The sequence below is a fragment of the Netta rufina genome (genome assembly GCF_964035555.1).
Source record: "Netta rufina genome assembly, chromosome: Z".
NCBI classification, from domain to species: Eukaryota; Metazoa; Chordata; class Aves; order Anseriformes; family Anatidae; genus Netta; species Netta rufina.
In genome coordinates, this window is record NC_140126.1 from 20656141 (window position 1) to 20680939 (window position 24799).

General features: G+C 38.5%; 2 protein-coding genes across 6 annotated transcripts in view; both read right to left on the minus strand.

Annotated features, from left to right (window-relative positions):
* Window positions 1-6454, minus strand: part of CMYA5 (cardiomyopathy associated 5) — a 46039-nt gene extending 39585 nt beyond the window's left edge. Inside the window, exon 1 of the mRNA XM_084305764.1 lies at window positions 6213-6454. Coding sequence (XP_084161890.1) covers window positions 6213-6373 — 161 coding nt within the window. The 5' untranslated portion in view covers window positions 6374-6454. The remainder of the gene's footprint in view (window positions 1-6212) is intronic.
* Window positions 6455-11099: 4645 nt separating this feature from the next.
* TENT2 (terminal nucleotidyltransferase 2) overlaps window positions 11100-24799 on the minus strand; it is a 41014-nt gene continuing 27314 nt past the window's right edge. For 4 of the 5 annotated variants that reach the window (XM_084304917.1, XM_084304919.1, XM_084304918.1 and 1 more), the window contains 4 exons: window positions 23279-23415; window positions 18476-18567; window positions 13699-13778; window positions 11100-12200 (listed from right to left, as the gene is read on the minus strand). In XM_084304917.1, the coding sequence (XP_084161043.1) occupies window positions 12126-12200; window positions 13699-13778; window positions 18476-18567; window positions 23279-23415 (384 nt within the window). In that variant the 3' untranslated portion in view covers window positions 11100-12125. Of the gene's footprint in view, window positions 12201-13698; window positions 13779-18475; window positions 18568-21509; window positions 21651-23278; window positions 23416-24799 lie in introns of those variants that run through there. The other variant, XM_084304921.1, reaches the window with a different exon arrangement.

Genomic DNA, 24799 nt, shown 5'->3' on the forward strand with positions numbered 1-24799 from the left:
AAAAACAGTCTTAGGTGTAAGAACGTAAAAAACAGCAAAAGCAATTATAAGACATTGAAACATGGTGCTATTTAAAAAAAAAATATCTTACTAGGGTTGCAACAGTTACTTTGAAAAAGCATAGAAAAAGCGATCATAACACTCAACCCCCATACTCCTGGAGTAGGTAGAAGTTCATTGGGGGAAATTGTGTTAGTAGCTGAGGGAAAGAAATGCAGGGTGCCTGCTGGCAGAGGTGGAGGCTTCAGCAGAGCAAAGCTGGTGAAGGAGGGGTGACCTCGGTCACTCCCACAGAAGGGTGCAAAACTATGGCTACACAAAGCCCTCTGTAGCACTTTGTATGTGATTCGGATAGAGTGCTTCACAAATGTGAAGAAATCTGGGTCCTGACCATGGGCTCTGAGCTGCAGCACCTGACTCACCGAGTGCTGCAAGTGATGACCCAGCTACGACCAGAAGGGTGCCCAAGGCAAGGGGAACACAGGTGTGGAGCTCTCAGAACTGCTCTGCAGGGTGCTGAGCAAATGCCAGGAGGCGAAGGTCTCTGAGGGAGGAGAAAAGGCAATTCTGCAGAGCCATCATCTCTCCATCAAGTGAACTTTGCAAACCATAAAGAATTCGTAAAGGTCACTCAGCAAAACTGCTCAGTACCTGCCAGAGGGTTAAAAAAAAAAAAATAAAAATCTAGTACTGCTAATACCTCCAGCACTGCTGGTGTTACCTTTCCCTAACTTTTGCTCCTAAAAGGTAAAAGTACAGCACAAGAGCTGCCCTGGGCTGGCCCATGCTGAGGTTCATGCAAACTGTGTCCCATCTCTGATGTGTTTGGTGCTAACCAAAGACTGAAGTCACCCATGGGACACAGCCTGACCAGGCAGTGGTGGGACAACACATTGTTTAAGTCCAATGACAGGACTTAAAGACAGTTGTGGTGACTGGGTTGGCCTGAAAGTTGTGCTTAGTAGGACAGCTTGGAGTCATGCCCAGAGTCTAAGTCTGACAGTACAATGACAAATAATCATGTCTTAGCCAAAAACAAACAAACAAAACACCACCAAACCAAACTAAACCAAAACCAAACCAAACCAAAACATAATGCAATGCCCAGCCCACAAACCAAAGCAAAAACAAACCAAAACAGCAGCATAGACAGCTGATTACCTGCCTAGGTGTGGTACTCCCTAGCAAGGCCAGCTTCATAGGTAAGATTTATAGTGTGGAAGAACAGACAAAGCAAACAAAACCTGCATCAATTTTGCTGCTACCTCTTCCTTTGCCTGTTTCATGATTTGGTATTGGGTTGACTTGGGCATAGCATAAGCAAATAAATAAATAAAATCCATAGCATTAGTACTAAGGAAGTACATTCAGGTCCTATCTGAGTCCACAATAACAGAAGCCTAATCTTTTTATAGATTTTTCAACTTCTGAATAGCCCTCATATATTTTTTAACCTTCTCCTCTGCACTGGTGTTATTAAATAAAATCCCACACAGAATAGAGCAGCTCTCCCACTTCATCTGGTATTAGTCATTAAGAACAGGCTGCCCTGGCCCTGCCTATGCGAAGAGCTTCAATTATTCAAGTCATCCTCTGTTTTCCAAAGTTGCAGTCACAGTCCATCTTCCTCTGCAGCGTAATGAGCTGCTGCTTTATATTTTTAAGCCAGAATGAAAGACATACAATTTAAGCTTTTTCATCCAACATACTTCCAAATGCTCCTCTAGTTCTCTGTAGAATTTGTATGCTGTACAGCAGTAGGCTTCTAGTCACTGGAAGTGTCTGCCATTGCAAAAAGACATTCCCAGTGTTCCAGGCGCATAAACAGAGATGTGAAAGTGCTGACATCCAGGGACATCAGACAACGCTGCTTTTTTCCAAACAGACATTTCACACCCAATCTTGTTGGCAAACCAGCCAGTCTGTTATTTCCACGCTAGGACACTGGCTCAAAACTTTTATAGTTCTTGAAGACACCAACAATCTGTTTTGTGCTTCCTGTTGTAATAGCCCAAACCACAGAGATTTCTTATCTTCTTCTGCTTCTCATAGTCTCCTGCCTCTCACCACAACTTGCATGCCGTGCCTGCTGGGATTTCAGACTTCTAGCCCAGCGTGGCAGGCTGAGCTCGTGCTCCCTTGCGTATGATGCTGGGGAGGACTTTTCACCTCCCTGGATGCCAGGATGTCCCTGTACGTCCTGGATGTCAAGCTGTGGCAGTGGCCTGCACAGGCAAGGTCTCTCATTTCCTAAAGTCTCCTACCACAACTCCGCAGCACAGCGCAAGGAGAAAAAAATTGGTTAGGCCAACTTCCCATCCTAGCTGAAAGAAACATGTTCTTTTTCTGTGATTTTGTTCTGCGCATTCCTGCAGTCTCTGCCTTCACCATGCTGCCCCTTTCGCCCTACAGCAATCTGTATGCTCAGCTGTGTCTCCCTATTGCTCTGCATTTCCTAGGGCAATAGATCATCCTTTTCCTTCTGCAGGGTAAGAGAATTAGGAACTACCAGAAACTCATTATTTTAAACCCAGCCTTTCATGTATTAGCCTACTGTTAACTTCATATCTTCCTGTGGAATGACTACTTCATGTAAAAATGAGAAGGGGGAAAAAAAAAAGGAAAATAGGGGGAGTGGGAAATGGAATTTCCAGAACTCCATGACTTTCTCCCCATTAACTGGCCTTCTTAGGTCATCACTAAATAGATAAAAAGAGTCCCACACCCATTCCAGCTACCTGGAAACACACATAAATCGACTGCAGAGCCCTTATAACATAAGCCCTGCCTTATGTTATAAGACACATCCTGAGACCTTCCCTTTCTGCAAAAGGAAATCAGTTGGGAAAGTTATGAGAGGCAGAACTGTGCTGCAGCTGCTCAAGTGTCACGTAGCGGTTAGAGGCTCAGGTATTCTAGCAGGTACACAAATCACTTGGGTGCTATCTTCCCACAACAAGACTGTAATCTCACAGTTACCAGCACAAAAATTAAAATCTACTCATATTTGCTGTTTGCCTTAAAATATAAAACAAGCGCTTTGAAAATAGTTTTGCTATTTAAACGATTTATTCTACATGGAACTAGGAAAAAAATAAATAAATAAAGACATCTGTCAAGAGCCATTAGTCTCAGACAGCAAAATGCCCAAAGGCAAGAAAATATTGCATGAACCTTCCGAAGATGAATGGGTTATTTATACTGACCAGGATGTGATGCCTTACGCCAGCTTTATATTGGGTTCTGATGTCGTGTGTTAGTCTCACTACTTGCATAACAAACTGTGATAGGAAACCAAATTGTTTACAGATTACATTACAAAGCTTAGTAAAACCTGAACTTTTCTGCTTTATGTGCAGGCATCATAATTCTTGGGCAAGCCATAAGCTCTGCTGCAACTTTATGCATTTTTTTAACACTCTAAAGAGACTTATGAATTACTTGGTGCATTTCCAACAGGAAAGCACTTTCTATCAGGGAAGAATAATTTTCTTAGTCCTCAGAAGTGCTCTCAGTAACCCATGGGGGTCTGATAGCTGGCTGGCGTTTTACCTGTGCTATGGAAGGGAAACAAAACCAAACCTTTACCCTGGCCTGCCATCAGAGCCCTGTACACAGACACCTGCTCGTTGCTCAGGCAGCTGGTGGGGATTAACAAGACACAGAAGCCAGGCTTCTCTGCTGGAAGGGGCATGCATGAAAAAAGCTGCAACAAAAACTATGCCCAGCTCCATAACTTCTGCAAAGGAACACATGTGGAAGTGGTGCAGGTCAGCCAGGGCTTGTACAGTGACGTGAAGGGAGCAGGGGAACACCGAGACTCTTCTGCTTCACTCCCTGAAGCACTTCCCGACCTTGGGCCAGCCGTTGTGTTGCATAACTCTTTTATAAAATAGGAATGAGAATTTGCGTGCTCGAAAGATGGAAATAGAAGGAGCCAATGGGGAACTTCCCACTGACTGCAATGTTGCACAATCAGGTGCCATTCAACTGCATGTAAAGGAGGAACACAAAAACGGCAGAGAGCTTGGGGCTGTTAAAAATAAATCAGTGACGACAGGGGCCAGGACAGGCTGTCTTCAGCCAAGTTTGCATATTGGTTACATCTCCTCTCAGCTACGTTTTCAAAACACCAGAAAATTATGTTCTGCATCCGGGGCTTTAAAAAATGTTTGTCAACCAACAACTATCTTACAGACTCAGTGAGTACATGGAAGGGGCTTTGCCCTGCTGTTCTTGCTTAGCCAGTACTTCCCAGGAATTTTGCCCAGGCAGTAAGCATAGCAGAAGGCTTTAAACTCTACTAGCACATTGACATTTGCAATAGCAAAATTTAAGCTGTTAAAGAATCCATTTTATTTAACTTTAATAAGCTATTTCTGAATGCCCAATGCAGTTAATGTATGTGCCAAAACCAAAATTTTGCATCTCAATTACCCTAATTAAACTAATCAAATGGAGTTATATACTCAGTTACCACTGGGCACAGCTGTTAAAGAACTCACTGGTAGGCTCTGATCTCTCTTATTAGTAGATGGTTAAGGGTAGGTATGAACTCTGGAATTTGTAATATAACTGACTGCTAAAGGGAATTATTTCTGTGGTTTAATTAAGCATTGCAATGCAACGCCTGAGCTTTGGTTGCAGAGGCTGCTAGCCAGCAGCAAGTCACAGCTGTGGGGAGCTGCAAACAGGCACCTGAGGAGAAGTCGTCCTCCCATCGTGAGCAGTAAATAACTGCAGTGCTACATACAGGCATGTATTTCCATTCCTTTAATGGAAAAGTTAGCCATTCCTACTCTTGCTGTGTTCTACAATTTGAGTTTTATTATTAGCCATTTAATTGCAGATAGCATTAAAAAAGAATCCAGGCTGTTGTATTTTAGCTGTCTGCAGTGAGTAGCTCCAGCTTCAGCTGGTTTTCTTGTCAGGTTACAGCTATGCGCAGGTGTAAATACCATTTATAGTCACGTAACCCCTCTCACTGCCTGTGTGGACCTGAGTAAACGTCTCCCTTGGGAGAAAAGCAGCCTTACCTACAGGAGGCATCCCCCCTTTTCTGGAAAACTGGCTCTTCATTCTCAGAACACAGAACTTTCCCAGCTCTCCTGAGCTACGTTTCCCTGTTTAAATTTCACTCCTGCAGGACTCAGGGTGGTTTAGGCTGCACAGATGCTGCCCCACCACCTCTCTTCAGCCATCTCTTTCTCTCCTGGTGAAGCTCAGTGAAAATGAGAAATGTTTTGCATTTTCATACTCAGAGCAGTTTCTAAATGCAGGATGGCTCCACAGCACTTTGGTTTTAGGTCCTGTATGACCAAAATTTCATATAAATGTTCTTTCTGAAAATATCTTAAACAGTCAACGGTGATGTTATCGGTTCTTCCTGAAGTATGCACCCTGAAATGGTTGGCTTTGCTCCAGAAACCTTGCAGCCTGGTACAAAGGAGTGGCCTCTCTGTCTCTTTATGAAAGCAACAGCGTTTGCATGGCCAAAGACGACGTTAGGGTGAGTTGAGCTGCAGACGCCCCCACATCCAGTGTGGGACCAACACCACACATCGTGTGCTGGGCCAAGTTCCCTCTCCTTATTTTCCTCACGGCAGAAACACAGTGTTAGGAAAAACAAACAAACAAACAAACAAACAAACAAAACCACAGCTTCCACGTAAGAGTTAAAAAATCAAAAAATCAAAAAATCAAATGACACCTCATTCCACTCCACAAATCTCCTGAGATCTCCTGTTAGTGGAGTGTGTAGAACAAGTTTTACTTTTTTGAGAAACGAAATGACTGATGAGGGAGGGACGGGAGCGAAGGCAGAAAAAAGGAACAAATTTAACTGCACCATTATCATATTTGACCGTTTTCTCTCCGACAGGCAAATCTCCAGCACGTCTCAGATCGAAATGTGACAAAGAGTCAGCCAGAAAGGGAGGAGCAGAGGGAGATGCCACTTGAGCTGGCATGCCGGAGGCTCTTTAAATAGAAAAGCTTTCAGGGAACTCAGAGCCGGCGCTTGCTGCACAAAACCTAATTACGGCCATCCCCACCCAAAACAACCCCCACCTCATATCTGCAGCAGCCAAAGAGCCCCTGCAGGGGTGGGAAGGGGGAAGAGGAACCGAACCGGGCCCAGGCCCAAACCTTCGCCTCCACAGGGCAGTGCTGTCAGGCAAGGCCGCCAGCAGCCCCCACAGGGGAGGCAGTACCTGTTACTCAGCTCCTCTGCTTCCTCTGGGTCCACGGCCTCCTCCTCCTCTTCTTCCTCCTCTTCTTCCTCCTCCTCCTCCTCTTCCTCTTCTTCTTCATCCTCTATGAAGGAGGAGGTCTCAGATGCCCGGTCACACTCGGCGCCACGGTACCCCTCCATGCCCTTTCTAGCTCAGGCCCTCGACGGTGATTTTTACCCCCGACCCTGTCCTCCCCAGGGTTGCCTGAAGCAACTGTCATCCCCAGCAGCTCTCGCTTCTCCTGACTCAGGGCAGTCTTTAAATAGAGGCAGTGAAGTTGCAGCACCGACTCGCTGCCGGTCCCACCCCGGGTCCTAGCACCAACCGGGTGCCAGGGCACGTGGCAGCGGCCGCCTGGCCGCACGCCGCCCCAGAGGCAAAGGCCACCACGGGCTGGGGAACGGGGCCCAAGCCCCGGCCAAGCTGCTCCAAGTGGGTCTGGTTAAAGAGCTGGAGTGGGGGGAGGCACAAACAAAGCGAGTGTTTTCTCCTGCCCCTGCAAAAAAAGGCGCTTTTGGCATGCCCAAATGCTATTTCCAGCGTGGAGCCCAGCTGGGGACATGTGGTGGCTCAAGGCAAGACCTCCTGGAGCTAGAGAGGTCACAGGAGATTACCCAGGGGGTGACTTGGATGTGCACCTTTAGTAATTAATGCTGTGCTCTGAGGGGTATCGGGTGCACTGCTGATTTCAACAACATGTAGGGCATATGTTTGAACCCCGAAATCCACTGACGTATTAAATCCCAGGGCATCTCAAGTATCTTTTTCCGGTGGACTAGAACCGATACTAATTTAAAGCAAAACCAAATCGTATTACCATGAAGAGTTAACGTCAAGCCCCATTTGTCCTTTAACATTCTGCATTTTCACTCAGAAGCCTGTGGTTTTCACAAACAAAATGGAAGTACTTCCAAATCACTAGCCAAAAAAAGTCTTTAAAAATAATAAAAATGAAGTGAAATAAAATAAAATAAAATAAAATAAAATAAAATAAAATAAAATAAAATAAAATAAAATAAAATAAAATAAAATAAAAATAAAATGAAAGAGGGAGAGAAAAGCATCTATGCTCAGATTCTAACTGAAGAACTTCCAAATTATTTCAGGTATATACAATGTTTTTACACCCAGCACAACTCTAATCTCAGTAATTTTAGTTCTAAGACAGTTGTCAAGCAATCAGCGAACTCTTCCTAGTGTTTTAAGTACAGAAACACCCAAGCAGGTATTTCTAAGTACAAGATCTTTCTGCAGTGCTAAATTAAAACTTTACTGTCAAATTCACCTGATGTAAAATACTTCCTAAACAGCATGTGTGTATAAAAGCAATCTGTTCTCCTGACCAACCCACTGACACCAGTGGTACACAATTCACAAGGTCAAAATGTAATTTCTCAAAGAAGAGTACTTGAAATGCATACTAAACTTAAACTCTAGATTTTATTGTGAGTGCAGAGAAAGTGTATGTATGGTAGATGAGCATTACAGCCTGGTAGAAATGAATCTATATGAAACGTGTGTATTGCACAAGTTTTGATTCATTCCACACACAGTGAGAGGAAGGTGACAACAAGGTGACAACCCTTTCACCAGTACCACTCCAAATTATTTTCAGAACTTGTTCTCTCCTTTCTGTATTTCTCACAATTTACTTTAGCCTTTAAGTTGACCAAAACAGCATATTCTTTCATGCTTCTCTTACAACCATCAAACTCTGTATGAGGGAAAGATTTATATCAATACACATAAGGATTAAAAAATCAACTGAATTTCTAGAGAAAACAAGACAAACACGACAAAAACAAACGCTACAAAGTACATGTGAGATTCTCCAGAGCAAGAGTACATTAGATCAGGAGTGACATTCTCTGAAGGACTGAAATTTAACATCAAATAAATGTACTGTGAATCAAGTTCAGTGACCTAAATTCAAATAAAGCATTGTTTCCAAATAGGCATTTAGAATGGTATTCACAAACACTACCTTTAGGTGATCTAGAATTCCTCTTGCATCCTCCTGTTATGTCTGCCTATTTATCCAAAATAACCATGTAACCCTTCAATTTGGGTCTTAAAATTGTTTTATATTGAATTCTTTGAGCAACCTGGTCTGGTGGGTGGCATCCCTGCCTATGGCAGTGGGTTTGGAAATAAATGATCTATGAGGTCCCTTCCAACCTGAGCCATTCTATGATTCTTCTGAAGGCATTTCTTAAAAATAACTCTCATATTGTCAGAACACCTTAAGATACGTAGAGTATATTTGTTATGCCCCCTCCCCCAGTTAGTTCAAATATCACATATAATGAGAAGCAAGAGAGCTAGAAGATACATGAAGTTCAATTTTCACAGCATACAGCCTATGCCAGTTCTGGTACTACTCTTATTTAATTGGAAGCTCTTGGTAACATTGAACTGGGAGCTCTTGCTCCCATACAAATCTAAGCCGATTAATTAAAAACCCCACTAGAAGATTAAAGAGAGTTCCTAAAATCCTAGATAAGACATTAGCAGTTTCTGACATTATTTATGTGAGAAGTGACAGGTGAACCCAACGCCAAAACAAGTACACAGAACTACCCCTAAAATTACAGAGCTGAAATAAAGCATTTTTGATTGTAGGTAGTAAGAGGCCTCAGAGATGTGAGTGTCTTGCACACACATTAAAACGTTGGTCAGCAATGAAAAACAGACCTTTTAGTGTATGCAGAACTGAATCCAAGTTAAAGTTCAGCTCCTAGTCCTTATCCCAAAACAATTGATACTGTGGCACTTTAGCTGGGGTTTTCGGTCAAGAGTTGCAGCCTGACATCATGCCCGCTTGTTCCAGTTGTCTGGCATTTCCATGGAAAGTAATGACACTTGTTTGCCTTGACAAAAGAATAATATAAGATGACACTAGTGAAATTTGTTTTCTGGACCTCTCAGATTATCTTTTAATACATGAAAATATTGCCACTGTCTGTGCTCTTGCTAGATACCCACTTGTCCAATTCGCTTCTTTCACCGTAAGGTAAACCAAGTCACATTAATTTGCATGTCACCGGATAGTGCCTGTAATTGAGCTAACACAGCTAAGTGCTACTTCAGTGTTAATTACTGTGGAGTTTTCTCTTAAGAGAGGATGTGACAAAAATGCTTGTCCCAACATTTGCAAAAACTAACATCTAGACTTTACATTTTTGATTATAAATATAGCTTATCAGAAGTACATCAACTTTTTTATTTTCTTTTTTTTTTTTCTTTTTAATATTATTTTTAAGGATACAGGCCATTGTAAGATTGTATTCAAAAGATTACTGAATTGGGTCACTTTAAGAAGTTGCTTGAAGGTTTCAGATTTTTATTGGCCTATTTTGAAACAGATACTGAAAAAAAAAAACATTTCTAACACAAAACAATTTAAGGTGTGGGACATGTTAACTCCAAAAGTGATGGTTATTTTTTACTGTACATGTGCTGATCATGAGCCAGCACTGTGCCCTCATGGCCAAGAGGGACAATGGGATCCTGGGGTGCGTTAAAAGGAGCGTGGACAGCAGGTCAAGGAAGGTGATGCTGCCCCTCTACTCTGCCCTGGTCAGGCCTCACCTGGAGTACTGTGTCCAGTTCTGGGCTCCCTGGTACAAGAAAGACAGGGATCTCCTGGAAAGAGTCCAGCAGAGGGCCACAAAGATGATACGGGGCCTGGAGCATCTTCCCTATGAGGAAAGGCTGAGACACCTGGGTCTGTTCAGCCTGGAGAAAAGACTGAGAGGGGATCTCATCAATGTGTATAAATACCTGAGGTGTGGGAGACAGAGGGATTTGGCCAACCTCTTTTCAGTGGTTTGTGGGGACAGGACAAGGAGTAATGGTCACAAGATGGATCGCATATAGTTCGGCACCAACACGCAAAAGAACTTCTTCACGGTGAGGGTGACAGAGCACTGGGACAGGTTGCCCAGGGAGGTTGTGAAGTCTCCTTCTCTGGAGATATTCAAGGCCCATCTGGACACCTACCTGGGCACCCTGGTCTAAGGAACTTGCTTTGGCAAGATGATTGGACCTGATGATCTTTCGAGGTCCCTTCCAACCCCCTCAATTCTGTGATTCCGTGAGTCTATATCTCTTATGAGATAGTCATGCATGAAGTTTTGTCATTCATGTCCAGCTCACTTAAAACACATTTTTGCAAAGTTTAAACACATGCCCATTCTTAGTTATACTATTTTCAATAAAGTTTACATTTTATAGACAAAAAGATGGCAAGATTTTTATTATTTTTTTTTAAAGCAACATCTCCACCTCCCCATTTGTATGCCATCTTTTAATCAAGGCATCATTCTGCACTAAAAACTTCTGGTTGCATTTCAAATAAAATGAGGTAAAAAGGAAGGTGAAAAACCTATCAACTTATAAAGATGAAGGCCAATATGGAGGCAAATACACTTGGAGGGACAATATTTTAGTGGTTTGCCAGTCAGATTAAAACTGAAAGCCTGTGTACATTGCAGAAGGAAACTGTTTCAAGAAGCAAGCCAAACTATTAGATAGACTGGATCACAATTGTTTGTGTAAGTGACATCTCAGGAGGAAGTTTGCAGAAGTAATACAAACTGTATTGTAACACTTACATTAGAATTTACATTTTGCACAAGAAGCAATGTTTGCTGTTTAACAGTCGTAAGGGCTTTCACAACCATGGTAGAAGCGGCAATAGATGAAAGTTATACCTGGATGCAGTGCAAAATAGCCATAGAAAAGTTTTAACAGCTGCCTTGACCTTTACATTCATTTCGTTTTCTATTTAATTTTAGAAAATATTTTAAATGGCCAATACCAAACAACAAAAAAAGGAAAAAAGCTGTATTTTCCATATATAAACTTTATTTCACTGGACACCATATAAAATATTAAACTTTAAAAATGAACACGATTTTGACATCAATTTTAAGTACAGTTTCGACACTTAATTGGTCTTTAATAACAAAGAAATGAGAGGCACAAACTGTGCTACAGCAGGTCTAAAAGAAGTTTCACAACTTCCATTTGGAAAAGGTAAAGTTTTCAAGATTGAAATTTTCAAGACTTATTTAAATTCATTTTATAGTACCTGACCAATTTACAAATACTTGCACAAAATCAGAACAAAAGGCCAGCTTACTGTAGCAGTTGAAGGTTGAGTTTTTTTTTAAGCAGACACCACTACTACTCTGAATATGTAAAATGAAGCACTGAAAATTATCTTGCCTACTGTTGGTCAATACGAAGCATTATATAAATTGTTTTGTCCCTTTTTATTTCAACTTCTTTGTAGTAGAACTGTTGTTTGAAAATTCCAGTTTACAGTTCTTGGTATCCAGGAATTAACAAATATAATCTTAATTTGCATAAACTTTTGCCTTTTGTTCCATATAAATGGGAAATAAAACCAGAAAGTGCTGAGCCGAGCAAAAGTGCATACTGCGTTAAGCACACATAAAGCACAGACTGTCTGTTCATCCAGAGAGTAAAGTGTGCAATGATTTAAGGTTTCAGACTCAATCATTTGCTCTGAATTCCTATATTTCATTGTTAGATGTGTCTTAACTGATGATTACACAGATTATAGAAACAAGTCAGTACATTCCCCATATCTCCTTAGAACGTATTTATTCATGTAGTCTGCTGTTTGAGTCACAAGTCTCTTCTAGAAGTCAACAATGCAAGTGTTTTCAGAAAACACGTTTGAATAAACAGCAGTATTAACAAGTGTCAATAATAAAATATGTATTCTGTCTTATAAAGATTTCCTTAACAAAAGTTTACCAAGAAAAGCACGTCATAAAAAAACTCGTGCCCATAACTGCATTTTTATTTTGATACTGTTCTGTATTTCAGCAGGATCCAAAATGGAGAAAAAGAAGTTGGTTATTTTTTCCGTCGACTTCCTTTTACGGGTAGTATACAGTTTAGGTTTTTCTTTATTTGCAGTATCTGCCAAGACTGGGGGAAAAAAGTAAAAGAATTAAAAAGGCAAAAATCATCTTTGCCATTTATATTTAAATATCACTGTAAGTAGTAAGCCTCACATATCCACAAATATCAGTTTGATTCTTTACCTCCACTCCAAGTCATAATATTTATTTATTTTAGGGAAAAAGAATCCTAAAGGTACACAAGATGTACTGAATTATTGAGAAAGGTATGTGCTTTCAAGAAGAGAGTAGATTTAATGTTTGTGGAGACTGAAGTGTTCACTTTATTTATTACATTGATAATCTGCCTGTAAAAAATAATTATCTGAAAAGCATGCCACTGCTCCTGAGGCAGGAGGTTATATTCTAACATTACCAGAATTCGTGTCTTTAAAATAGGTTATTTAATAGGTTATTTACAATTTTTCTGTATTCTTTTCTGGATTCCAGGATACTCCAACATATAAGCTTCCAGACAGCTTGGACAACTGCTCTTACTTTTTCCAGAAAACCACACAGGTTTGAAAACAATTTCTTAATTCAAAACTCTGAAAGGAGAAGTTCATTCTCATTTCAGCACAGAACAGCACTGAGATCCCAAACTATGTCAATCATTGCTTTAGCGGATTATCAAGTATTTTATGGAAAAAAATGTGGACAGTTAGGTATTTTTTATGCTAAAATAAATAAATAGAAGGAAGCCAACGTTTCTGAACAGAATTACGATGTCTAACTGGTTAAAGGTGGAAGCCAGTTCTGAACACCAATCACTACTTATAACTGCGCTATGAAGAGTCAAATCTCAGAACACCAGAATTTGAGCTTAGATACATGAGCATATTCCCAAATGTAGTAACTATCATAGCAGAAAAGAATACAATAACTGGATGTAAAGATTTTTAAAAGCACAATATTTAACCAAGGCCTAAATCACAGTTTTTTTCACTCAAAGTTTTTGTCTCCTCCACTGACTGGAACAGCGTAAGCTCCAGTTTTAATTACTCATGTGCTAAAATTATGAGCGTGATTTCCCCAAAGAAAACTAACAAATCACTTCTGTTGTCAAAAAACAGCGGAAAAACAAGGCATTAAAAAAAAAAAAAAAAAGGGACGGTAAGAGGTATAAAACATTTTTTTATTACCAGTCAAATTAGCGTAGGAAGAAATAATGAGTGAAGATGGTTATGTTTTTACAGCTATCAACTATCACAGTATTTTCTTGTTTATGTAAAACTGAAAATTCTTAAGACAAAGGGTTTACAATTTCAAGTACTCATTTCAATTTAAGCCTGATTCTTATTAGCATAGATATTAATAGTTTTACTACTCCTATTTAAACAAGATTTACATATATATGTAATTTTATATGCAATATGTGTAAGTTTGTATATACATACACACATTACAAAGCATAAATCCTATCATAACACAAACATCAGAAGCAGGACAGTTCAATGACTATCCTTTTTATAATTATTTTGAAAACTAAAGTGACAGGAAAAAATGACATCAGATGCAACATTTACCTTGAGAAGTTCATTTTTGATACAATCAAACTTCTGTTTTTCATGTACAGCTCTAGCAGTGTTTGTCCCATCAAAGGGCTCTGCAAGATCAAATGCAAACATTACATGTTAAAAAATTACAGCTATGCTGTCTTCACTGAGCTAGGAATGAAGAAAAAAGCAAAAAGAGTCAAGGTGTCATTGCTTCCCAAAAGGTAAAGCCAATTCCACTTGCGTTATGTCTATATAATATTCCTCCAAAAAATGCTTACACCCTGAGCACTTTAATGGTAGGTAAACCACAATAAAGCAAAATTATTATTTCTATCTAAGCATGGTATGATTGTGTCAAATTCATGCATCAGTAATTATTCGTGACTTCTTTGCAGTCTGTGATGACATATCAGAATATGATTTTGCATATCGAAATGTTCTGAGACTTGCTGCATGTTAGGTTCATCTCAATCAACAGTTTTAGTGAAATACATAAAGAACGTTAAAATATTTGCTGCAGCTCTTTAGCCTAAGTAAAAACATTTTCAGTTCTTACCTGTTCTACGGTATCTGTTCAAAATTTGCAGCTTTCTCCTTCTAACAGACTACAAGTTCGTGATGTTTTCCTTTTTTACCCCCTAATAATTAATACTTCAGAACTTTTTTGTAATTGAAGGATTAAAGTATTCCTTGCAATTGATAACATGCTAGTAACAAGGTACCAGGTTCTAAACAATTATGCATTGCAATGCTCTAGAAAACAGATTTCATACAGTCTTTTTTTTTTTTTTTTGCCTTACTAGAGAACTATGTAAATAACACATTTCGCACTGGCACAATGTCTTAAAGTCCTCAAGGACCAGTGAAGCACTTGCTAGACTAGGTAATTTTTTGTTTAGTTGGTGTACTGGCCTTATATGTCTTTCATTTGCTTTTAGTTCTTGCTGTTCTAGTCTCTTAGTAACAGGCAATAAATGACATTAATCTTCCCTATACTGAGTCTGTTCCCTACATTGACTGTCACAGTAACTGGTGAGTGATCTCCCTGTCCTTATCTCAACCCATGAGCATTTTTCATCTGCTTTTCTCCCCCTGTCCCATTGAGGAGGGAGAGTAAGAGAGAGACTAGAGAGCGGCTGTGTAGTACTTGGCTACCTTCCACTGTTAAACCACAACAGTTGGTTATGTATTGCTTTTATTCAGACAGGGACATAAAGTAACATAAAGCATTAAACAGACATCAGATGGGATTGTGCCATTACATAGAGTGGGACTTTAAATTTGGAACATGTTCCATGGCATTACGATTTTATTACTGAAGGCTATTTAAACTTGCAATGAAATAAATTGTTTAAAGCAATAAATGTATTATTTCTGTAAGTTTTTTCTTCAAACTACTTATAAAGTTTTCTAGTGGATGTTTACAGGCAGATTTATTTTACTGTAGAATGCATCAGACATTTAGATTGCAGCAGAAAACTGTCAGTGAAATAAAAAAGGTACCTCTTCCTCTACTACCAGCCACATAATTTGGTATACTGACCTTCTACTACAAAGAATTCCATATCCCTTAGCATGTTAAGCAGTACAACTTTTTTTTTTTTGTCTTATATCTGATGTTAACTGTTTCTTTAATTCTAGGACCTTTACATATTTAATGTTGAGTCAGGAGATTTTTTGAAGTAACAAGACCAATGCCATACAATCTTCCAGAACTGTCAGTGGGGAAAAAGGCATTTTTCCTAGTCAAAAAAAGCTGACTCACACCTTCCCTTTATTCTTCTTGCACATTTAGTAGCTGTCAAAAGACAAATTCATGCCCTGGAGCGCAACAAGAATACTTTTATAATCAGATACTACTTACACTGCTTTATATTTTCTAACCACCAGAAGAGAGTCCATCATAAGTTACCTTGTTCATACACTGAGTTGAGAAAAAAAAGTAATCCAACTCCAACACTGATATTAGAAGAAAAGGCTAAAAGGGATCATATTTCCAAATAAAAATAAATCATAAAACTTAATAATTCTTCAGGGTGTGTTTTGATCATTTTTAATACCTGAACTGAAAGATTTGTAAATACGAGGATGAATCAGACGCAGCTTATACAGGTTCTGATCCAGTTTCCCTAAGTGACTAAGACAATTAGTTGTCACAAAATTACCAAGTTTCTATCTTTTCCAAATTTGTCTTTTTCAAAAGAACAGTTTAATATTGATATGATGTTGTTTGATGTAGACAAGATTTAAACTCACACTACAGCAGTCAACAGTAATTTAGAGATAACCAACAATGAATGTTCACCGTCATTAGCTAAAAGCAGTATTCTCTCTACACCCATGATAGTAATAGCTTGCCAGATTTTAAAAAAGATCACCGCTACTCCATTTGTTTCTCCAAAGGCAGAAAAACTGAGAATCAGTCTTAAGACAAATAAAACTTAAAACAGAACAATTTTTTTTCTTTGAGCAACCCTAAGTATTGTGCTACATAGAGAATTATGACAACTTGCTGGCACAGACTTCTATAACCTATCAATAAATATATTTAAGATATTTAAAACACACACGCTATACCAATTACTAAAGTTTTAGTCCTCTAAATGGAAAATCTGACAGACTTGGAAACCAGAATATGCTGACGTGTTTAAGTAGCTTTTGTAAGCTTCTTCTCAAAGTACACAGAAGTCTATCCAAATACTTTGTTAAACTTTTTACAGCAGCTGCTAAACTGAACTATGAGGCCTATTTTGGGCTGAAATAAGAAATGTAATTTTCTCCCTTCTGATTTATAAATAAAAATTTAGTATATGAGGATTAATCCCACTCTTAATAAAGTCTGGATGCACACTGTAGCAGGAAGGAATCAGATATGCCAACTATAGATAATTTTACATTTTAATAGTTCAAATGCAAATGTACTCTTAGGAAAAAATTACATGTAATCAAGAATATTCAATACAAAATCTAGGATGACTATTTTGTGTCCTAATATTCTGTTTTCCAACCTAGCAGAAAGAAAATCTAATTATTCAACCACTTTGCAATGTCGTGAAAAGATTGAGAGCCTGAAACATACAGCCGCCCTGCAACTCAGAGGATCAGCATCATATGACAGCAGCAGGCACAGCTGCTCAGCATTCCCACCTCCCACATTCAGAAGAGAGCCTTGGCAATGTCTGCACTACTAGCATAGTAGTGCATTTCAGTTGTGCAGATACTCTTAATTCTCTTATTTCTTAACTCTGAGACTGTGAAGTCAAATGTGCAGCCTTCTTCATGGGTTTCAGTTTATTTTTCCCTATGACTGATATTTGCTTTTTGGTTTTTGTCTTTTTCTTCTCCCTCCTCCCCCCCCCCCTTTTTTTTTTTTTTTTTCTTTTTTGCTTCCTTTCCCCCCCCCCCTCCACAAAAAAACAAATAAAGGACAGGAATTCCAGCATGTGGGTTCACACTGTCACCCATACAATTACAGCCAAGTTGGTGAGCTCCAGTCAAAGTATAACTAACTTCACCAGTTGGTAATTATTCTCTGTATCGAGCAGCACAAATGCAGGAAATGAAGTGCACATCCTGCACTCTCTCCCCCCAGGAATTTTGAAGAATATCTGCACCTAACCCACAGGTCTTCTGCCTTACTGCCCCCATACCAACAAGATTTTCCCAGTCTCTTTAACAACTCTTTTCCATACTGTTGGGCTCCTATCCAAGCTCCATCCCTCTTTTAACCTAAAATTTCAACCCTTGATACTGTAATCCCCAATAGTCTCCCATTTATTTACAGCCAGGACCCTGGCCACCTCCCACATTTCAGACCTTCCCTCTTCACCTTAATGTCCTAAACCAGCTACTTCTAATTCCGCTTATTCTCCATCCTAGTACCTCTTCCATGGTCTTCTGTCCAGCCAATTCACCTTCAACTCCTGCATTCTACATTCACTTCCCTTTTTTGATTATTTTCATAGTCAACTCTTCCCACTTCACGTGGTAGTTATCGGCCCCTTCCCTTTTTTTCTTTTTCCCCCTCATACTCCTCTCTAACCACAGTCCCTCTCTTAGTCTGTTATCTTCTCTCTCCCTGGTCCAAGATTCACCACCTATGCATGTTAACTGTTTGTTTTCTCCATGAAGACTACCGATTCACTGTTGAAAGGTAAGAAGCGCACATGGAGGTTCCCTGTATTGTGCTAGTCCCCAGTTCAGTCTAAATTTCAACAGCTGATACCTCTGACTCCAAAACATAGCCTCTTTTTTTTCCCCCTTCATTTCTGGAGGGCATCACATAGTTTCTATGGAAATTGTACATTCAAAAGACAGTCAAAAATAGTAGCCACAAGTGGATCAACATATGCACAATTTAGTTACTGCTAGGACTTGAGATGCCAGAGCATTACTAGAACAAAGAATATTCTTAGAGAGGAATCTGATTATGTGCCCACTGTGTTTTTTCAGAAGCACAATCTTGGCAAAACTGAAGACTATTTTTACAGAGCAGCAAAACATGCTACTGTTAGTAAAGCCATTCCTTGTCAAAGCCCTAATCTCTGTTCCAAAAGTAACAGGGCAATGAGTCCTCTTGAAGAAAAGGTCAGGAGAACTATTTTTAAACTCTATAGAACTTAAAGCTTCCTTCTCAAATGTTTTTGACGAGACTGTTTCCAAAACTATTGACATTGGTTAAACTTCATTTTCTACATACATACACTACATGTGTGCATTATTAAAATATAATCACTATAAAGTGACAGATTAATGTATTTAGTGACTTAGCAGTTAAAGATGATAAAGTAGCTTTATGTTTTACCTTCTATGCATATAAATTTGTTTCTCCATGCAACACCATCAGGTCTTGGAAGAGCTTTGCCCTCACGAACTGAAATCATTTGATGGCTCCAACTGGGAAAAAAGAAAACAATTTGCAGACCTTTTAACTCTTGATTCTGAATAATGTCCATTTACATTAATAAGTTGTCATACTGCTACATAAACAAGCCTGGATAGCACAGTACTTTACAATACCGAGCAATTTAATATAAAGTGCTATACAAGAGTAAGGAATGATGGGTAGGAAACAAGAAAAGTTTCCACATGCACTTAAGTTTTTGTAAGTACACATTTGCAGAACAGAGCATCAGAGGTTTCCCATGATTAACATATGTTCATGACAGGTTTTTTTTTTTTTTCCAAAGCCAGTATCAACTTGAATATGGACACCTACATTTATTTCTAAATTCCAAAGAAATTACAGCCTCAAAAGTTTGTCTTTCAGGTATTTCTGTGAAGGAAAAAAGGCTCATAAGAAATTTAAGTGCAGAGGAAGTCTGATACTGACTGACTGATACTGTACATATATTCAACAATCAAGTGACACAAAGAAAGCATGCTTACAAATGAGCATTCCCAGTAGAAGAGCATTATTAGAAAGCACTAATACTTTGAATATGTGGTATTTTTGATATTCTGTAACATCAGTGCAACAACTCAAATGTGCATCTGAAGATAATCTACTGCATTCTGCACACAGCTTTAGAACAATGAAACCATAGGAAATGATCACACAAACAGGAACAGCACTACAGCATAGAGGGCTATCTTTATGAGTCCTGGCACAAGGATATGCCAAACACAACGGCAGCCAAAGCTACCACCTGCAGTTTTATGATTTTAACCAGTTCTACCCAGCCAGTTTTCATTTGTTCTTAACTAAGCCAGACAACTGCTGTATTAGCAAAAAGCCCGGAATGCCAACAAGAGATCATCATACACCCTGACTAGATAGGGATTAGAAATAGCAGGGTAGCATGCTGATAGCTGAACTGGTGTTACATACACCTGACTGGATCTCCTGACTGTATGGATGTTTTGACATAATGCAAAGATACAGGCACTCAGCTGAGTATATCAACCAACTGCAGTAGATCTGTAAATATCAACTGCATAACAAAATACAATCTCTAAATTATCAGTTAAATTTGGAAGAACTCTATGTTCCATAGGTCGATCAGTTCTCATAACACCACTAAGTCAGTAGCAATAAGACAGTTAAAGCAGCTAAAAGTCTGTGCCTGCAGATTCTACAAGTTAACTTGGGTACAACTCATTATTAAACATACTTATGAAATTCGGTTGCTTGAATTTAATTCAACATTTTTAGTCCAACATCTTTACTTCCATAGAGCACATACACTACTCTTCTGTTTAGGAATATAAATAGGGCTTTGAGAATTCAAAAAGGCACAGGGCACAACCAGTGAAGTACATGTTTGTACACCTTAGATTACTTGTTACCCACTGCCATGCATTTTTATATTTTTCTTCACTCTAGAAAATTAATATGAGTGAAGATCAGTCCTAGCATTCAACGTAAACTAAAGTGAACACCAAATCCTATCACTCTCCCTCTTCTTAATTCCTGGAGTAGACTACTCGTCTAATTTTGCAAGAACTAGAGATATTTTAAAGAACGAAATACTCAAATACTTTTCTGTCGTGTCTTTTTAATAACCTGTCATCAACACAAGCTTAATAAAAAATTCAGATGAATTGCTTATAAACAGAAACATGTACACACACACACAGATTACAACAACAAAATAAGCAACCAGAATTATCAAAAAAGCTTGAACTGCAGCTCCAGTACATTGGTCATGATGGGAAGAAGCAGACAGTTAAATACTATTTTAGACAATGCAGAGTAGTTAAGAGAGATCCAGACAAGCAACAAGTTACACAACAAAAGCATTTGATCTATACTTAGTTTAAACAGGCAATATTTTTTCATTTCTAACACTTAATTTTTGCTCATCTTTTTATCCACAGGTTATACTTGATTCCTCAGCAAGAAATAAATGCATTTATAATACACTTGTTAGCTAGAAGCAACAACAACAAAAACACATTTCTACCTTTTAAACAGTTCCATATTTAAACTTAGGAAGGACTAGTTTCTCACATTAAACCTTCATTAACCCTGCCTTGGTACCAAAATCAACTTGAATTATAAGTGAATTACGAATAGGAAATGATTTGTTTATTAATTTTAAGCATTTTGGCTTGCACACAGAAACTTCATAATTGCCAGTGTTAAGTGAATAGTCTTAAAATATGTATTTCAATCTGTAAATTAATAATAACCATTTGAACAGCAATCATTAGTTTTTTCTAGTGTCACACTCCACATCAGGTATGAGTGCCTCATGAAGAACACAAGAATTTGAAACAAAACCAGGAATTTCCAGGTGTAAGCCTTGTGTATGAATATGTTACAAATAGATTAAAAAGTCTGTACTTTCTGAAGCAATATTATTAATCTATTTCTGCAAGTAGCTTTGGCTTATGAAATGTGTACCAACTGCAAACGTATTTAATATAGTTCTATTCAAAAATATATTATTATTATCTGACTAATTCTGCCCTGGAGAGAGCAACTGTATTTTATATTTTGTCAAGACAGTGTAGCTTATCTTTGATCATGTCTACCAAATACAACCTAACAACAACTTAAACAGCTACAGCATAACTCGAAATGAGAAATACAAAAGCAGCACAGTCCCAAATGACAATCTCTAGGCTCCCTAACAGCATTTTAAGGGTAACAAGGCTTCAAGGTCTCACTTTATAAAGAGGCAGCCAAGTGAAAACCTGCTGCCTTCACTCACTGCTGCAGATGTGAAATCAGACACTTTTTTAAGAGAGCCTGGTAAACATGGAGCAGTTTCCAAATACTTTCTTCTAAGACACCTCCATACATTTTTCTCCTTTGTCACATTCACTGCATGATCAGCAGAGCTTTATTAATTTGAAATAATGAAAAATAAAACAGCTATAAGCATACTTTTTGTCAGCTGTATCATGTGAAACACTATGCAGACTTGAACTCTGTGGCAAGAGAATCTCCAACCGTGCTGGTGTATTATTTAAGCCTTGCTCTCTATAGACTCATATGTGCAGCAATTTCCAAATCACGTTTCTGATAACTTCTGAAGGGGAAGAAAACAACAAAACAAAACAACAAAATCTTCTAGAAACAACAAAAATCCCAGACTCAGACTGTGCAATTAGCACATGGTAACCAGCAATCTCTTCTTAAAGAGCTTACAGTCTAAATAAACAGAACAGATTAATAGCATATGGGAAAAAAAATCACAGCACAAGGTGATAAAATTATTTATGTTTGTGCAGAATGCAGTGCTCTTGTTTCTTCCTTTGCACCCTATTCCTTGGACCTATCCTGCTCTTAAGTATTACTCACTGCATGAAGTGAAACAAAATACACATTCTAACTGAAATACCTGCTGGCCTTTGCTATACTGGGGAGGGGTGAGGGGAGGAGAGAGGTTGAAAACAACATATTTCCATCTTCCCTTCACCTTCGTGACACATACATGCACATAGTTGATCAGTTGAGCATTTCAGGCAGGCAATTTCATTTAATCATTTTATACAAAGTGATGATCTCTACCCATTATCTCATTGTTGACTACATGCTGTTCCTTCAGCAAATTGCATCCCGTTTATCAAAACCCTGTATTGTGGTGACCTACCCCATAGACAGGAATCTACAAAAGTCACTTTTATGAAAATTGATGTAGCAACCTTTTTAATCAAATTACAATTCCACAGTGACAGCTTACTGACACAGTACAGGTCAGTTGAATGTGACCTAACTTTATACTTTTGTAATTTGAAGAATAATTTCAAAAATTCTGTGCATAAAAAGAACACTAGTTTTAGTGGAAAAGGAAAGAATGAAAAAGACATTGATTGCAACAATGAAAATATTCAACACATACAGGAGTAAAATACTAGCTCTTCCACTAAAGGCACCACAGATCCCTGTATTTTGTCTATTTAACTCTTACCCTCATATGCTAGTGTTTCCATCAGCAACCTCAAAGCAAAAATAACATACTGTGGATAGCATAACTCTGTTTCGTTCTCACTGGCGGGCTATCACACAGAAAATATTTAAACACTATGTTCTGCCTGCTTTTTCCCCAGCACGGGCATTCATTTGGGTTTCTCTCCTAAAGCCAACTAGCAATTTCTTAATGAAACTATACAGAATTCTGATATCTTCAAGGCATACGTTTTGCTCATTTCAAACAAGATGTAAAGTTATCAGGGATGTACAGATGGCTAAATCAACAGTACAATTCATTTTTATTTCCCTAGCAGAAAGGGTCAAAAATAATCTAAGTTGCTGAGTGACGTGCAACATTTCACAGGATGACTTCCCAGCTATAGAACATTTTCAATACAGGATTTGTAATCGATAATTTTTACTTTTTTAAGCAAAATATCATTAGTCCATTGTTTAAATAATTTGCAGTTACTTTATGCTGGAAAAACTAGCAAGATGTTTTTCTTTATTTTTGCTTTAAATTCCCTATCTGAATGAATAATTTGCCTAGTTAAGCAAAAGACTTCAGACACTCTATCAGCGTTCCTGTTTTCCTTCAGTCTTCTCATCTGTTTTATCTGTCAGTTATTACTCCTGCATTACTGTTATTCTTTCCTCTTCAAAGGTCATGAAGTGTTGATATAATGAATAGAACGAATGAAAAATTTTAATATTCTGAAACACTAAGAAGAGTTTATTACTTACTCAAATTCCATGGCATAATATTTGAAGAAGCCTATTAGCAGATCTCCAAGGCTTGATTCATTTTTTGAGAGGTAGGGAGGAATGGTACGTGGAACTTGATGAATGACATGCAGCTGCATAGCAGGATCAAATAATTCCTGACAAAATAAAATTGGAGAGTAGGTATACACACACATACTGCTTTAATTTAGGAATATATTTTTTTTCGCAAAGTTACTCTGACTGAGCTCAGGTAGAACCATCTTGCACAGGAGCATCTCTGAAAGCACCCTTGCCTTCTGTTTGCTAAGTAGTTTTAACACAGGAGAATCTTTGAACTGAACTTTTGTTTACACGCTAGTAAAACAACATGAGTAGAAGCTGAGTTAGGTAGGCTGCACTGAGCTGGCTGCAGCTGAACTGACATAGGACAGGGGAAATAAACAGTAATCACCAAGTCACCAAAACTGCAGCATAGAAACAATCCAAAAGGAAGGCCTGACTAATTTTCCCCATAGCATAAATTTGCATGTCAAACCTACTAGCTCTAATGTGAGCCTGCATTCTGCCACATAACGAGTTCAAAGACTCCAGTAGCATCTTCTCTATCCAACTTATCTGAAAGAATAACAAGAGACTTACACAAAACACTTGAATACACAGAATGCAGCATTTAAGCTGAAGTTATGCTCTTCTATCAAAAAATGATGTTTACATTAAGGAACGTAATTATTGCCATCTTAAAAGTTCCTACACGAGACTAAATTAAGATGGCTTTCGATTTGTTATAGTATTGAAATATTCAGCGTATGCCTTAAGTTCTTCTGAGAGATAGGAGTACATGGAGATCATACCTTGTATTGCTAGCTAAAGAAACAGCTTTCAAAACCTGGTAGTATGATGATACTACATTATATAGTGATGTCATGCATTTTAAGAAAAATGAACACAAGATAAACAAGAGCAAGTTTAACATTCACGTAGGAAGATACACCTAAAAATGCAGTGATCTGTTAAGTTATTACTGTATTTTTTCCTGCACCCTCTTTGTTATTTTGAAGAGTAATATGCATGACTCTCAAACTTTATGTACTGGAAGCACTATGCACTATTTACTTGTTCACAGCAGGCAATGTCTCATCTGAGGTGGGCAATGTTTTGTCTGGGGAAAGTATGGTTAGTGATCAAACCAATAGGACTGGAAAGTCTGAGACTCCTGTCCTCTTTGCCAATTCTAGCAGGGCCTCCTGGAACCTTCTGTGAAAAAAAGGCCATTTTTACAGCTGTGAAAAAAATGAGGTAGTCTTCTCAAAAAATATGATTTTGCATATATAGTTGTTATAGTTACAGGAGTTCAAAATGCAACAGCAAACAATCCAACAGAACACACCAAAAATATGTATTCAGACATAAAAAGCAAACATGCAGCATACATATAAAAATCTACAGGGGGAACAGAAGATGTTCATAGGTTATACAGCACATACAATTTTGACCCTGAAGTTAATCAAGCTTGTACTGGAGTGAAAGTCACTCCCTGCA